This window comes from Salmo salar, chromosome 04 (assembly GCF_965601325.2).
Source record: "Salmo salar chromosome 04, fSalSal1, whole genome shotgun sequence".
In the NCBI taxonomy this organism is placed as follows: domain Eukaryota; kingdom Metazoa; phylum Chordata; class Actinopteri; order Salmoniformes; family Salmonidae; genus Salmo; species Salmo salar.
In genome coordinates this window covers 74,491,681-74,508,725 of record NC_138294.1, presented here as the reverse complement: position 1 = coordinate 74,508,725, position 17,045 = coordinate 74,491,681, and the positions used below count along the sequence as shown (strand labels likewise).

Here is a 17,045-nt window from a genome sequence, read left to right as displayed (position 1 = left end):
TTCATTTATTTGGGTTTCTTCTGGATTAGAGAGATCTGAATGGTCGTACCAGGTGTCCATCAAAATGTAGTTTGACTCAAACATGCGCAGTCTAGCCTGCTCAAAACCTGCTCAGAAGCACCCTAGGCATGAAAGTGAGTTGATTAAAATTATATTTAGGCTGTTAGAATCTGTTGAACAGATGTATTCAACCTCTCCCTGTCTATTCCCTGCCCTCCACGATTAAAAGAGGTGCAATTATTTGATACATGGTAATAAAGCAGCAAAATAGTGGTGGACAGCATATTGCCGTTACGACTAAAGGCCAGGCTTTTGATTAGGTTATAAACCATTGACAAAGCTTGAACACACACACTATACACACATCGCTGACCTGGTGCTCGTCTGCACTGCTGGGTCCACGGCTCGAGTCCACCTTCTCACCTGCTGTCGCAGCTGCCTATGTGTGTGAAGACACTTTTCCCGAGAGAGCGGGAATGTAAGCAGTGAATGAGCCAGTACCCAAGGCCCAGCTTTTGGTGTACCTGTCGTGACCATAGACCGTCTGCTCTGCGCTAGTCTTCAGCTGTGTTACTCTCTCTGCACTGGTCAGATACTAATACATTATATAAACTAATTTCCATCTATGGAAATAGGCCGTTTGATTTAGGCCCACTGAAAAGTCCAAGTACACAGTGACATAGTTTTCTCGTGAGAAAACATAGTAACAACACGTTAACACGTAACAACAGGCATGTAATAATCTTTCCCTGTTCTGTGGACAAATTTTGTAATGTCTTTACTCTCCAACGTATACATTGTATGTCCATTAAAATGACATCAAATTGATCAGAAATACAGCGTAGACATTGTTAATGTTGTAAATGACTATTGTAGCTGGAAACGGCACATTTTTTATGGAATATCTACATAGGTGTACAGAGGCCCGTTATCTGCAACCATCGCTCCTGTGTTCCAATGGCACATTGTGTTAGCTAATCCAAGTTTATTGTTTTAAAAGGCTTATTGATCATTAGAAAACCCTTTTGCAATTATGTTAGCACAGCTGAAAACTGTTGTTCTGATTAAAGAACCAATAAAACTGGCCTTCTTTAGACTAGTTGAGTATCGAGCATCAGCATTTGTGGGTTCGATTACAGGCTCAAAATGGCCAGAAACAAATAACTTTCTTCCGAAACTCGTCAGTCTATTCATGTTCTGAGAAATGAAGGCTATTCCATGCGAGAAATAGCCAAGAAAGTGAAGATCTCGTACAACGCTGTGTACTACTTCCTTCACAGAACAGTGCAAACTGTCTCTAACCAGAATAGAAAGAGGAGTGGGAGGCCCTGGTGCACAACTGAGCAAGAGGACAAGTACATTAGTGTGTCTAGTTTGAGAAACAGACGCCTCACAAGTCCTCAACTGGCAGCTTCATTAAATAGTACCCGGAAAACACCAGTCTCAACGTCAACAGTGAAGAGCATCTGGGATGCTGGCCTTCTAGGCAGAGTTGCAAAGAAAAAGCCATATCTCAGACTGACCAATAAAAATAAAATAATAAGATGGGCAAAAGAACACAGACATGGATTAGCTAACACAACGTGCCACTGGAACACAGGGGTGATGGATGCTGATAATGGGCTAGATATTCCTTTAAAAAGCCGTTTCCAGCTACAATAGTCATTTACAACATTAACAATGTCTACTCTGTATTTGTGATCAATTTGATGTTATTTTAATGGACAAAACAATTTGCTTTTCTTTCAAAAACAAGGACATTTCTAAGTGACCCCAAACTTTTGAACGGTAGTGTATATATTGGGATAGGCAGAATAATCACTTTCTTTCTTCTCCATGCCTCAACTGTAGTGGTCACTGAACAGGCGTACTATTGTCCTATGACTGTGAATCAGCAAACAAATTATCTGTGTGTGTGTGAGAACAGAATGAGGAGCATTTGACAAAAAGGAACAAATTACATAAAGCTTGTACTGTACGTTGTTGAAAGTATGTCCCCTCTGTTTTATTGCAGGGCACAAACATTCTCTGTGGAGAGAGATGAAGAGATTGCATTGATGTCGACAACGATGGGTGCAGCCTACCACTGTCTGAAGAAGTCCCACGTAAGCTAATGTTAAGGAAGTCACACTGCTTGCTTAGCGAGTACCGTTTCCTCCTGATTCGGCTCATACCAAGGCTCGAACCCAGGCCCTCTGCCTTGCTAACACCCCTGACCACCCTCCATTAGCATCTTACCCTGTTGCGCCACCTAAAAGCTAGCTATTCGGCAGCACAAGTGGAGACATTTTAGGCTGAAGAGTGAGTATCACACATCGCCATCTGCTACATTCACCCCCCAAACCCACTCCACAGCGACCCCATCATTGAGCTGAGCCCAACTGATGATCCGGAACACGGCACCATTGTAAAAGACGTCACGCTGCTTGGTTAGCGGGTACAGCTTCCTCCTGATTCACTCATACAGAGGCTCGAACCCAGGACCTCTGCCTCGCTATCACACGTAACTGCCCTCTCAAAGGGTCTTATATAGTCGTACCACTGAAAAAGTAGCTATTCAGCAGCGCAAGTGGAGGCACTTCAGGCTAAGGAGTGAGTTTCACAGATTGCCATCTGCTACACTAACTTATTTTTCCAATTAATTTCTGCATAGATAAATGGCAAAAATGCATGCTCACCTGAAGATGCAAACTGACAATATTGAGGATAAAGTGTTTGAAACATTCAAACATTCACTAAAGTTTAACTTTGAGTGAGACAAATGTATAAATGACAACCAATATTTCCTCCTCATCACGTCTTTAATGAACATCTCTGCTGATATGTACAATGTATCCTTTGATTTTCTTAATAATTCTATGAATCTATACAAAGGAAAAACATTGAATGATTATTCAGCTATGATACCCAATAACAAAGAAAATGATTAATTCAATTACAAACATCCACACAATACAAAATGTACCAATATATGGATAAATGGGTATCTTTAAAGAGAGGTTTTATACATTTGATCAGGTCTTAAGAATAGGACATAATAGAATTGAAGAAAAAACAATAGGCTAACTAACGTGTCATAACTTAAAACCTAAACCTGACCCATACAGTTGTGGAGGATGACAGTGTATTTACAAACCTATTGAGATGATTAAGTGCTGTGTTTGGTTCTGAGACAAACATTACTGCACTATAACGTCATATAAAATCTATTTACATATATACATACAGTCACCATGTAAACATGTCTCTCTACAGCACCAAGGCATGGAGGGGGGAAGAACATGTTGACCAGGGGTAGACAACAGGAGACACACTGTGGCAGCTTTTTTTCTGGCCCAGCTTCACCACACCAGTGCCATATTCATTAGGGCACTCAAAATAACTTTTTGCAAAGAAAAAAGAAAATGAATGTTTCTTATTGGAAAATTCCAGTTAGTCCATCCCTGTTTCAGGCCATTTTGTTCCCTTTGGTGACTAATGAATACGATCCTTTTTCAACTAGTCACGGTTTTCAATTTAGACCAGATGTCTTATTGCTGGGCTGAAACATAAGTCTGCACACACTTCATCCCTCCAGGACTTGTAGAGTGGTACCTTTGCTCTCCAGTGTGGGGGCGGGCTCTTCCAACTGACTGGCAGGCAGTATGCCCACTGGGGCGCGGAAAATGCGCCCAGAGCTTCGAGTGCGGGGTGGGGAGGGGGTGGAAGACTTGCCCTGCACCTTGTTGTGATGCGAAGGGGGGGAGCTGATCGGGGTGCGGGGGTACCCGCGAGAGGAGTGGGCGGGGGGTTCAGGGGAGCGTGAGGAGGGAGGCAGGGAGCTGCTGTAGCCGGGGGGGCTGCTGGGTGGTTCAGAGGAGGGGCCAAGGCCCATGTTGCCGGGTGAGTCATGGTCGCCCTGAGGGAAATCCTACAACAAGGGAAACCAAGTCAATACTCAGACACACAAACAATGCTCTGAACAGGTTCCAAACAATACATACTGGCTGTATTTTTTTCTACATTGAGATATTGTAGTCATCTTAACACCTGAATGAGGGTTGAGAAATAAAAACCTACAAGTCCCCACAGTGTCTCTGGGCTTTTTATTGATTTATTAAATTCAAATGTATTATTAGCTATGTTTTGAGTCAGATGCTGATGACAGCTTTTTTGTTATTTAAAAAGAGGTACCTCTTTGAGGATGTAGAGTGCCACTGGATTCTTGCGTTCATGTTCAGTCATCATTTTTGGTACAACGTCAACTGTACAGGATGAAACATTCATTGGATGAAGACCTTTGGTGTAGCACAACAATTTATAATTCTTATGAATAAATAGGAAATATAAATACAAGTAATTATTAGGTTCCTTACCTGCATGATTGATTGGGGAATAATCAGGGTGTTCTATTAAATGCCTTGGCAGTCCTGCCAAACCTCTGGGCTTCATTTGCTGTTTCTGCCGCTCTCTGCACAATAAACATACAATATACTGTATGTGAGAATCAACTGTGTGCTTAAATTATACAGTATAAAACTGTTCAAAACAACATTGTTCATGTCAAATTTAGCATTTTGTCTATTTAACACTACAGTATATCAGTACAATTATTGTACTATAAAATAGTAATTATTATTTTAATACAAATTTGACTAAATTGTATAATTCAATAATTATTATCAAGTTAACTGGATTTCATTAATGAACTTGTCTATCAATATGCTTCTGCCATGTTACTAATCTTCTTGCTGTATTCCCAACCCATAGGACCATGAACAGACCGAAGCATCCAGAAACATGTAGAGAGTGAGACAACAGTGTGTTTGGTTCTTACTTCTTGGACGGCCCCCAGCAGGCGCACACCGTAACCAAGGTGATAAGGAGGAAAATACCCCCGGTGGAGAGAATGATGTAGAGGGAACTCCTCCCTGCAGGGGGAGGGTCAGGAGGGTAGGAGGGTCATAGGCTTTGTCCCAAATGGCACCCTTTTCCATATTTAGTGTTCACTTTTGACCAGGGCCACCGAGGCTCTGTTCAAAAGTAGTGCACCATAGAGAATAGGGTGCTATTTGGGACGCATCCACATAGGAAAACAAACAGCACAGTAGAACTACTTAACAATATGTTCAAGCAGAATTACAGCATGTACTTCCTCCCCCGTCCTCCTACGCACACACTCATGTCTTTGTGATGTAGTCATGTACTGGATGTATGGCCAGTGATCAACTTCCCTCCCACTCATTATCTTTTTGCTGCTGGTACATTAGGCTACAGTTAGTAAAAAAAAAAACGATCTATTGCTTGCATTTGCCTTTTTTTCACCCCTTCTCTCACATACAAGGACTTGCTTTTCAGTGAAGTATTTGTTGCACGCCCTAGGCTTGAACCAGTGACAAGTAGGACTATAAGGGAAAAGCACTCTGAGATGACATTATGAAAATTATTTCAATTTATTTAGTGAGTACTTTCTAAAGTCGCCTATATCATGGGTTAAATAGCCAGAGATTATTACAGGAGTTATCCAGCCTCATCCCTCAATTTTATAGCAAAGCATGTGGCAACGTTGCCATTTGACCTAAAACCGGATTAAAGATTGTGACTTTGAATTGCCACTGGTTCAAGCCTATAGTGCCACTGTGTAGCCTACTGTAGACAGTGAGTTTGATGGGCAGGCTCTTCATGCTCCCAATAGGGTTCTCCACCGCGCATCCATAGATGTCATCATCCACCATCAGCACCCGCACAATGGTCAAGAGCTTCTGGTCAGGTGACAGCTGCAGACGCGTCTCATTGGTCAACAGTTTCCCTCCTTTCTGCCAGCTGTACTTGGCATTGGTTCCGTTGTCATGGGAGCAGTTGAGGGTGAAGTGCTCGCTGAGCTCCAGTACTGAGGACGCCTCCATGTGGACGTAAGGTCTGGATATGGGCTCTATGGAGAATAAGTATAGTAGTCAGACACGTCAAGACATGTCTCTTCCTTCTGGGTCAAAGGTTATACTGATATGATGGGTTAAAAAATTAGCTCAGGTGTACATTAACAACTTCTCAGGTGACCCTCATTGCAACAATGACTTTACAAGAACAACATGTTTTGGACCATTGTCCCCTGCACTTTCCTTGACAATTCATCCGATGTTACAGTCATACAAATGTGTGAGAAATACTGTATAAAAAAAAAGGAAAAAAATATTTTGGTTTTATCACAGACAATCCCAGCAGTTCCTACAAGCAAGTCATGTCATAAAGGACAAGTAAACTTATACTAAAATATGCATCAACCATCTCAATTGCCTTGTGGATCGAGTGCCTTCTCTGAGATTGGAAGTTTGGGGGGTCAAGTCATACCAAAGACTCTAAAAATTGTACCCAATGTATCTCTGCATTACGGAGATGGATTGGGGGATAAGACCCTGTGATAGACTAGTATCCTGTCCAAGGGGTTTACTTGTACATCAAGCTGCCTCGCGCTACAGAATCAGGAGATAGGCTCTTGCTTACACTATGGACCACATACCATCCACAGTCAGGTCGATACTCCCCTCTCCGGTGAAAGTATCATCCGTGATGGAGATCTCAACTTCATAGGTGCCCTCATCAGAGAGTTTGAGGTTGTGGAGTAGGAGGGTGCCATTCTCAAACACCAGGATGCGGTCCCGGTACTCGGGCCTCAGGTTCCCAATGATCTCGGTGCCGATGGACTGGACCACGGTGACGGGCTTGTCGTCCCTCTTCAGCTGCCACTTGATGACTGGCGCGTCGGGGCTGGAGCTGCTGTAGCGAACAGAGAGGAGTGCCTCTCCGCCCAACGTGCCCTGGATCAGAGAGCCAGGGCTGGTGATGTTGACCCCCTTGACACTTCCTGGACCCAGTGGAGATGGAACAGAGTCTATTTATTCAGGTTATACTGTATATTTAGCAGATTTCTATTCTATACACGTCTCAGTTCATACGAATGGAACATGTGTTCCACCACTTACACGCATGTGTGACATGGATAAACTGATACATGCATTACATTGCAATGGGGTACAGGTCTATCCTACCTGCAATGCCATTTCAGCTTGCTACAAGTGTCTTTTAAATAGGCCTAGTGTAACAGTGTTGCTTCCATCCCTTTTCTCGCCCTAACCTGGGCTCGAACCAGGGACCCTCTGTCACCTCACCGATTGAAATGATAGCCATTTCACATCCAACAAACAAGCTTTACCCAGATCGTGTACCCAAGGACACTTGGCCCACTTCCCTCAGAGGTTGGTGGCGCCTTAATTGGGGAAGACTGGCTCGTTGTAATGGCTGGAGTGGAATTACTGGAATGGTATCAAATACATAAAACACATGGTTTCCAAGTGTTTGATTGTCACGCCCTGGCCATAGAGAGGGTTTTGTTCTCTATTTTGGTTTGCCAGGGTGTGACTAGGGTGGGCGTTCTATGTTCCTTTTTCTATGTTTTTGTATTTCTTTGTTTTGCGCCAAGTATGGTTCCTAATCAGAGGCAGCTGTCTATCGTTATCTCTGATTAGGAATCATACTTAGGCAGCCTTTTCCCACCTGTGCTTTGTGGGATCTTGTGTTTGTGTAGCTGCCTGTGAGCATCCCAGAATGTCACGCTTCGTTTTCATCTGTATTGTTTTGGTGAGTTTCATATTTATTAAACATGTGGGACTCTAAGTATGCTGCGCCTTGGTCTACTCCTTTAGACGATCGTGACAGAAGATCCCACCAAAGAAGGACCAAGCAGCGTGCCCAGGAGGAGCAAGGATCCTGGGCCAGGGAGAGAAAGGACTGGACATGGGAGGACATCCTGGACGGCAAGGGATCCTACACTTGGGAAGAGATTCTGGTCGGAAGGGATTGCCTCCCATGGGAACAGGTAGAGGCACTCAGAAGAGCGGAGGCAGCAGGAGAAAAGGACCAACGGCAACGGTATGAGGGAACACGGCTGGCAAGGAAGCCCGAGAGGCAGCCCCCAATTTTTTGGGGGGCGGGGCACACGGGGAGTGTGGCAGAGTCAGGTTGGAGACCTGAGCCAGCTGCCCGTGCTTACCGGAAGCAGCGTGGTACTGGTCAGGCACCGTGTTATGCTGTGAAGCGCACGGTGTCTCCAGTGCGCGCTCATAGCCCGGTGCGCTATAGGCCAGCCCCCCGCAAGTGCCACGCTAGAGTGGGCATCGAGCCAGGACGGGTTGTGCAGGCCGTGCGCTCCAGACCTCCAGTGAGTCTCCAGGACCTGGTCTATCCTGTGCATGCTCCCAGAGCAGGGCCTCCTGCAAGTCTCCCCGGCCTGGTGAGTCCTGTGCCTGCGCCCAGAGCCAGGCCTACGGAAAGTTCCGCCTGTCCGGAGCTGCCAGAGTCGGCCGCCTGTCCGGAGCTGCCAGAGTCCGCCCGCCTGTCCGGAGCTGCCAGAGTCGCCCGCCTGTCCGGAGCTGCCAGAGTCCGCCCGCCTGTCCGGAGCTGCCAGAGTCGCCCGCCTGTCCGGGGTCGGCGGCGAGGTTCCCCACTCCAGAGGCGCCACCTAAGTGGGCCAAGCCGAAGGTGGAGCGGGGTCCACGTCTCGCACCAGAGCCGCCGCCATAAGGAAGGCCCACCCGGACCCTCCCCTTTAGAGTCAGGTTTTGCGGCCGGAGTCCGCACCTTTGGGGGGTGTACTGTCACGCCCTGGCCATAGAGAGGGTTTTGTTCTCTATTTTGGTTAGGCCAGGGTGTGACTAGGGTTCTATGTTCCTTTTTCTATGTTTTTGTATTTCTTTGTTTTGGGCCGAGTATGGTTCCTAATCAGAGGCAGCTGTCTATTGTTGTCTCTGATTAGGAATCATACTTAGGCAGCCTTTTCCCACCTGTGCTTTGTGGGATCTTGTGTTTGTGTAGCTGCCTGTGAGCAGCCCAGAACGTCACGCTTCGTTTTCATCTGTATTGTTTTGGTGAGTTTCATATTTATTAAACATGTGGAACTCTAAGTATGCTGCACCTTGGTCTACTCCTTTAGACGATCGTGACATTGATGCAATTCCATTCGGTCTATTCCAGACAGTATTATGAGCCGTCCTCCCCTCAGCAGCCTTCTGTGGACCTTTCCTATTCCATTACACTGTGAAGGTTAGTATTCAGAAAAATATTGGACTGTCCACAATCTCTACACCACCAATACCACCATCCCAGTCGTGTCTAAACCGTCCTTGATTAAGTGACATGCTTCTATTCAAGCATTTGTGGCTAGAAGGCGTGACATTGTTAGCAGGTCATTGTCTGGGTTATGCTAAGATTTCTCTTAGCCCGTTAGCTAGTTCAATAAGTTCACTACAAGGCATATTTCAAACCGTTTAACTTATGGCCAACAGATTTTGCAGAAATCCTTTCAGAGTTGATTGACCAGAGGTTTCTTTTTGATAGCCTACAGTATGTGATCAGAGTGGGCTTATAAAGTGAGAGCCAATGGACTCTAACTAGCTCTGCTGGCTGTTGTTGTGGGCGGCAGGCTGCTGATGACTTGACTGTAGGCACCGGGCCCCCTCCTCCGCCGGGGCAGAGTGCGCTGCATGGAGCCTGCGTGGCAGCACTGCATCGCCGTGGTAACGGCTTGCAGTCCTCTCGGACGGCTGTGATGAGCTGACAAAAGGGGGGATTGTTTGGACCAATTTCCTTCCTGGCAGCCCATGAAAAGAGGCCTCAGAGCAACACAAGCTCCCCGATTGGCTGAGCCCGAAGACAGAGGGCCCCAGTGATTCTGCTGATGACAACACAACCGCAATGACATGACACAATCGCACCTCAAAAAGTACCAAGTATCATGTTTCTATGTTTGAGTCTGCACACCTTTTTGCTATATCTCATATACAATTAGAATTATATATGTACAAAATGATCAATTCGTCGTATAGCTTTCCATTTATGTATCTAGGTCACACCTCAATAGCCTGAGCTCAGGTCCTTCTCCAACCTCATACCAACCAACATCTGTCTTCTAACCATGATCCTCTCATCTTGGAGAATCCTCTGATTGTGCCATTCTCACAGAGCAGTTTGGTTCAATGACATCACAGTGAATACTGGTGGAGGGCTTTGGCTAACCTGCTGAACCAACCGGAAGACATCTGAGTAGCATAGGTTCCACATGGGCTCTACAGAGATCAATTACCATTGATATGAACTAAATAGCTTTTTGTACAGAACGAACACCTATACTCTCTAAAGTCTAAACCCTATTTGCCGGTTTCCCAAACCCAGATTAAGCAGTCCTGGACTAAAAACCGTTCTCAATGTACTTTCAATGTCCATTGAAAGTACATTTTACTCCAGGATTGAATCTGGGTCCCATTGTGACTGCTTTCTGCCAAATAATATATCTTCATCAATCTATTTTTAAATCCACAGAGTATGTATAGTTTTATGAGTGTCATCAGAGTTTCATTTTCTTTCTAGTAATTGAGCAATAGTAATAAAAATACATACTGTGTGGCATTGTGCAGTCAGTTTGAATGTTTTAAATAACGTTTTTTTTTCAGAATATAAGCTAGTACACAACAAGGAAATGTTTATTTGCTTGTTTGACATGGAAATTGTGTTTTATATAATTGTTTTTGTAATTTATATGGTACCTATGCATATATGCTAATCAAATTAATTCAATAAATATTCTGAGACATTTAAATTCATAATAGGGGTCTTATTAGGGGCTGTTGAATGATTGACAGTCATCTTTTTTTATTGAATAGATGAATTTACATGAACAAATTTACAAGCAAAAGTAGGCATAATTTAGTAGGACAAGAAAAACACAAAAATGTATGTGTCCAACTTATCAGCCAAACAAATACGTCAGTCAGAAAACATGCATAAACCAACCTACACTTGCCCACTCCACTCTAAATACTTCCTACCCACATTGTCTTAGCCTTGCAAGTGAACACTACACATTCCTTTAAGTCAGCACAGATGTGTTTTCCAAAAACAGGGGAAAGTTTCCCTTACCTGACTGAGGTGAGACAAGAAGACACCAGAGCAGCAAAAGTTGAGGAGCGGCTATGGCTTTGGAGAGATCCTCCCTCTCTGCCTTCATCTTGGGTCTAACGCTCTGTTTCTCTCCCAGACAATTAGCATGATTTGTCCACTCTGGGCACGTCCCCCGAAAGAGCACACAGACATTCCTCCAAGGCAGGGCCTACTAGGACTGGGTGCACTGCACAACAAAGCAACACAACAGCAGTGTGTGTGTGTGTGTTTAGTAGAACAATTGTACCGAAAATAAAACACACATCTTGTTTATTTTCTGCACAATTCTGGATTTGTAGTGAGACTACTTTTAAAACGTGCATAGTAAGCTTCTAAGCATGAGTGAAATTCCAAGTGCAGCAATGAATACATGAATGTCCCTTTAGAACGTCACTTAAGCTTATTCAAATACACTTCTGGAATGGAAATGGCCAAAATGAGCTGACAATGCCATGGCAAGACCTAGGCTATTCAGGTTTTACCCTGGCCACTGAACGCTTATACTTTGCCTCAGTCTGAAGCCACTTGTTGTTCCTCTGTTCTCAGTATTAGGGGCATAGAGAGGAGGGCCCTTCTCTAATGGTACTGCTGAGTAAGGTCTGCATCTTAAATGGCATCCTTTCCCCTATAGTGCTATTTGGGCCTTGGTAAAAAGTAGTGCACTATAAAGGGAATAGGGTTAGGGCTGTGGCAGTCATGAAGTTTGGTCAGCCTGTGATTGTCAAGAAAATAACTGCCTGTCTCACTGTAATTGACCGTTAATTAGCACAAACACATTTAGCATCTCCTGGCTTCCACGCATAGCCTACAAGCCACTGATGCAGACCTTTGGAACATCTACATTTTAAAAAGTCTATTAAATGAATTTAATATGGCCTACACCATCACAATAAATCCATTATTTATTTTAGAAAGGTCTAAAGAAACAGGATATGAAGGAAATGTAATCTATTTCAGAACAACAGAATAGCATACTATGAGGTGTCCTTATCAAATCAAATTTATTTATAAAGCTCTTCTTACATCAGCTGATGTCACAAAGTGCTGTACAGAAACCCAGCCTAAAACCCCAAACAGCAAGCAATGCAGGTGTAGAAGCACGGTGGCTAGGAAAAACTCCCTAGAAAGAACCTAGGAAGAAACCTGGAGAGGAATCAGGCTATGAGGGGTGGCCAGTCCTCTTCTGGCTGTGCCGGGTGGAGATTATAACAGCATGGCCAAGATGTTCAAATGTTCATAGATGACCAGCAGGGTCATATAATAATAATCACAGTGGTTGTCAAGGGTGCAACAGGTCATCACCTCAGGAGTAAATATCAGTTGGCTTGTCATAGCCGATCATTCAGAGTATCTCTACCACTCCTGCTGTCTCTAGAGAGTTGAAAACAGCAGGTCTGGGACAGGTAGCACGTCTGGTGAAAAGGTCAGGCTTCCATAGCCGCAGGCAGAACAGTTGAAACTGGAGCAGCAGCATGGCCAGGTGGACTGGGGACAGCAAGGAGTCATCAGGCCAGGTAGTCCTAAGGCTCAGGTCCTCCGAGAGAGAGAAAGAAAGAGAGAGAGAATTAGCGAGAGCATACTTAAATTCACACAGGACACCGGATAAGACAGGAGAAATACTCCAGATATAACAGACTGACCCTAGCCCCCCGACACATAAACTACTGCAGCATAAATACTGGAGGCTGAGACAGGAGGGAGACACTGTGGCCCCATCCGACGATACCCCAGGACAGGGCCAAACAGGCAGGATATAACCCCACCCACTTTGCCAAAACACAGCCCCCACACCACTAGAGGGATATCTTCAACCACCAACTTACCATCCTGAGACAAGGCCGAGTATAAACCAACCTACACTTGCCCACAAAGATCTCCGCCACGGCACAACCCAAGGGGGGGCGCCAACCCAGACAGGAAGATCACATCAGTGACTCAACCCACTCAAGTGACGCACCCCTCCTAGGGACGGCATGGAAGAGCACCAGTAAGCCAGTGACTCAGCCCCTGTAATAGGGTTAGAGGCAGAGAATCCCAGTGGAGAGAGGGGAACCGGCCAGGCAGAAACAGCAAGGGTGGTTCGTTGTTCCAGTGCCTTTCTGTTCACCTTCACACTCTTGGGCCAGACTACACTCAATCATAGGACCTACTGAAGAGTTGAGTCTTCAATAAAGACTTAAAGGTTGAGACCGAATCTGCGTCTCTCACATGGGTAGGCAGACCATTACATAAAAATTGAGCTCTATAGGAGAAAGCCCTGCCTCCAGCTGTTTGCTTAGAAATTCTAGGGACAGTAAGGAGGCCTGCGTCTTGTGACCGTAGCGTACGTGTAGGTATGTACGGCAGGTTCAAATCTGAAAGATATGCAGGAGCAGGCCCTTTTTAATGCTTATGTTAGGACCTGATATGGCTATGCCATTTGGCTGTGGGCTTCAGTAGTTCATTTAGCAGATAATAATTGCTTAGAATTCCGTGGCATTATTTTACAATAATTTTATAGGATGAAGTAAGTATATTTTCTAAAAATGATTTCAAAGGAAGTGCGCACATGCGGCTATTTTGTGTTGATCGGTTAACAAAGAAACGGGTCCTATCTGCTTAATTTAGAGTTATTAATGCAGTTTCATTGTGATACAAATGTTGGGATAAATGTTTGGATTTTTAATACATTCTAAGTGTCACGTCTGCTCCCGCTCTTCCCTCCCCCTGGCGCTTGAGGCCGCCAGGTTGCCCTGCATCATGCACACCTGCCTTCCCTCGTCACGTGCATCAGCGTTATTGGACTTACCTGGATTCACTTATCACCTGTTTATTTCCTCCCCTATATTTGTCAGTTCCCCAGCTCTGTTCCCCGTGGCTGCATTGTATTGTTATTGTCTTTAGTATTAGTTTGCTGACGCTGTTCCTGTCTCGTTCCATGTCCGTTATTTATTAAATGTTTTACTCCCCGTAGCTGCTTCGTCTCTCCAGCGTCAACTTATGTGACAGAATGCAGCCACCATACATATGAAGCATCGGGGAGTACTGGCGTTCCGGTTGGTATGGTGGCATCGGCTCTGGGTCACCACCTGTTGGAACCGGGGTTGCCTAGCCAGCTGGTCGGGCTTCCACGCCCTGGCTGGCTTGAGAGGTTTCTTTGCCCCGGTTGGCTCAGATTGCGCCCATGCCACGTTGGGCCTCAGCCGGATCGTCAGTTCATGTTCGCCCAGCCGGTCCAGGAGTTTTCATTTTTTTTGTCTTTTGTTTTGTTGGTGACGTTGAGGTTGATTCTGGCGCTGATGGAACTGGGAGTGCCTAAGCCAGCCCGTCGGGCTTCCACGCCCTGGCTGGCTCGAGAGGTTTCCTTGCCTCGGTTGGCTCGGCGGCTCCCACGTAACTCTCCACCGGATTATCGGTCTCCCTCTCTGCAGCGGGATCGACAGGCATCTTGCCTCAGCCGGATCTTCAGGCTCCCATGCCTCAGCCGGCTCGCCAGGCTCTCACGCTCCTGCCGGTTCGTCAGGCTTCCAGGCCCCAACCGGCTTGCCCATGTCTCGGCTGGTTCGCCCAGGTGGGACACCGGGTGGCGCCCCAAGAGGAGGTGGGGTACTGTCACGTCTGCTCCCGCTCTTCCCTCCCCCTGGCGCTTGAGGCCGCCAGGTTGCCCTGCATCACACACTCCTGCCATCCATCACGCACACCCGCCTTCCCTCGTCAACCAGTCAGGATGCTCTCGATGTTGCAGCTGTAGAACGTTTTGAGGATCTCAGGACCCATGCCAAATCTTTTTAGTTTCCTGAGGGGGAATAGGTTTTGTCATACCCTCTTCACGACTGTCTTGGTGTGTTTGGACCATTCTAGTTTGTTGTTGATGTGGGCACCAAGGAGCTTGAAGCTTTCAACATGCTCCACTACAGCCCCGTCGAGGAGAATGTGGGCGTGCTCGGTCCTCCTTTTCCTGTAGTCAACAATCATCTCCTTAGTCGTGGTTATGTTGAGGGATAGGTTGTTATTCTGGCACCACCCGACAAGGTCTCTGACCTCCTCCCTATAGGCTGTCTCGTTGTTGTCGGTGATCAGGCCTATCACTGTTGTGTCATCTGCAAACTTAATGATGGTGTTGGAGTCGTGCCTGGCCATGCAGTCGTGGGTGAACAGGGAGTACAGGAGGGGACTGAGCACACACCCCTGGGGAGCTCCAGTGTTGAGGATCAGTGTGGCAGATGTGTTGCTACCTACCCTCACCACCTGGAGGCGGCCCATCAGGAAGTCCAGGATCCAGTTGCAGAGGGAGGTGTTTAGTCCCAGGATCCTTAGCTTAGTGATGAGCTTTGAGGGTACTATGGTGTTGAACGCTGAGCTGTAGTCAATGAATAGCATTCTCACATAAGTGTTCCTTTTGTCCAGGTGGGAAAGGGCAGTGTGGAGTGCAATAGAGATTGTATTATCTGTGGATCTGTTTGGGCTGTATGCAAATTGGAGTGGGTCTAGGGTTTCTGGGATAATGGTGTTGATGTGAGCCATTACCAACCTTTCAAAGCACTTCATGGCTACGGACGTGAGTGCTACGGGTCTGTAGTCATTTAGGCAGGTTGCCTTTGTGTTCTTGGGCACAGGGACTATGGTGGTCTGCTTGAAACATGTTGGTATTACAGACTCAATCAGGGAGATGTTGAAAATGTCATTGAAGACACGTGCCAGTTGGTCAGCACATGCCCGGAGCACACGTCCGGGTAATCCGTCTGGCCCCGCAGCCTTGTGTATATTGACCTGTTTAAAGGTCTTACTCACGTCGGCTACGGAGAGCGTGGTCACACAATCGTCCGGAACAGCTGATGCTCTCATGCATGCCTCAGTGTTGCTTGCCTCGAAGCGAGCATAGAAGTGATTTAGCTCATCTGGTACGCTCGTGTCACTGGGCTGCTCACGGCTGTGCTTCCCTTTGTAGTCTTTAATAGTTTGCAAGCCCTGCCACATAAGACGAGCGTCGGAGCTGATGTAGTATGATTCAATCTTAGCCCTGTATTGATGCTTTGCCTGTTTGATGGTTTGTTGCAGGGCATAGCAGGATTTCTTGTAAGCTTCCAGGTTAGAGTCCCGCACCTTGAAAGCGGCTGCTCTACCCTTTAGCTTAGTGCGAATGTTCCCTGTAATCCATGGCTTCTGGTTGGGGTATGTACATACAGTCACTGTGGGGACGACGTCCTTGATGCACTTATTGATAAAGCCAGTAACTGATGTGGTGTACTCCTCAATGCCATCGGAAGAATCCCGGAACATGTTCCAGTCTGTGATAGCAAAACATTCCTGTAGTTTAGCATCTGCTTCAGCTGACCACTTTTTTATTAACCGAGTCACTGGTGCTTCCTGCTTTAATTTTTGCTTGTAAGTAGGAATCAGGAGGATAGAGTTGTGGTCGGATTTACCAAATGGAGGGCGAGGGAGAGCTTTGTACGTGTCTCTGTGTGTGGAGTACAGGTGATCTAGAATTTATTTCCCTCTGGTTGCACAGGAACGAACATGGAGTGAATACAAAAACAGGAGTACCGTCTAAACATGAAAACAGGAAACAATACTACCTAATACAACGGAGTGCTAGATAAAGGGAAGTAATCAGGGAGTGATGAAGTTCAGATGTGCCTCATGATGATTGCCAGGTGTGCGTAGTACATCGAGCGCTGGAGAGGGGGAGCTGGAGTAGACTTGACACATTCACAATTTGACAAGCACTTGATAATAATCTCACCAGGCCTCAAATTTCCCGGCGGCATCCTTGTGTAGCCGTAATGCCGCCTAAAAAAAAACATGTATTTTGCGGCCAAAGTGGCTGATGTGCCCTTGGGCTAAATATACTGCTCAAAAAAATAAAGGGAACACTTAAACAACACATCCAAGATCTGAATGAAAGTAATAATCGTATTAAATACTTTTTTCTTTACATAGTTGAATGTGCTGACAACAAAATCACACAAAAATAATCAATGAAAATCAAATTTATCAACCCATGGAGGTCTAGATTTGGAGTCACACTCAAAATTAAAGTGGAAAACTACACTACAGGCTGATCCAACTTTGATGTAATGTCCTTAAAACAAGTC

The 17,045-nt window shown here is 45.7% G+C and overlaps 1 protein-coding gene and 1 long non-coding RNA gene across 2 annotated transcripts; one reads left to right on the top strand and one right to left on the bottom strand.

Annotated features, from left to right (window-relative positions):
* The first annotated feature begins 75 nt into the window (after positions 1-75).
* On the top strand, positions 76-5,277 carry LOC106603737 (uncharacterized). The gene is made up of 3 exons (XR_001328484.3): positions 76-134; positions 2,015-2,105; positions 4,750-5,277. It is a non-coding gene; the product is annotated as an uncharacterized LOC106603737 (long non-coding RNA).
* Positions 2,783-11,087, bottom strand: LOC106603736 (hepatic and glial cell adhesion molecule). Its single transcript, XM_014197780.3, has 7 exons — positions 10,948-11,087; positions 6,497-6,841; positions 5,630-5,911; positions 4,817-4,910; positions 4,356-4,450; positions 4,174-4,244; positions 2,783-3,910 (listed from the first exon to the last, which is right to left on the bottom strand). Exons 1-7 carry the CDS (start codon positions 11,033-11,035, stop codon positions 3,566-3,568), a joined length of 1,320 nt encoding a protein of 439 aa, XP_014053255.2. The 5' UTR covers positions 11,036-11,087; the 3' UTR covers positions 2,783-3,565.
* Between the last annotated feature and the right edge of the window lie 5,958 nt (positions 11,088-17,045).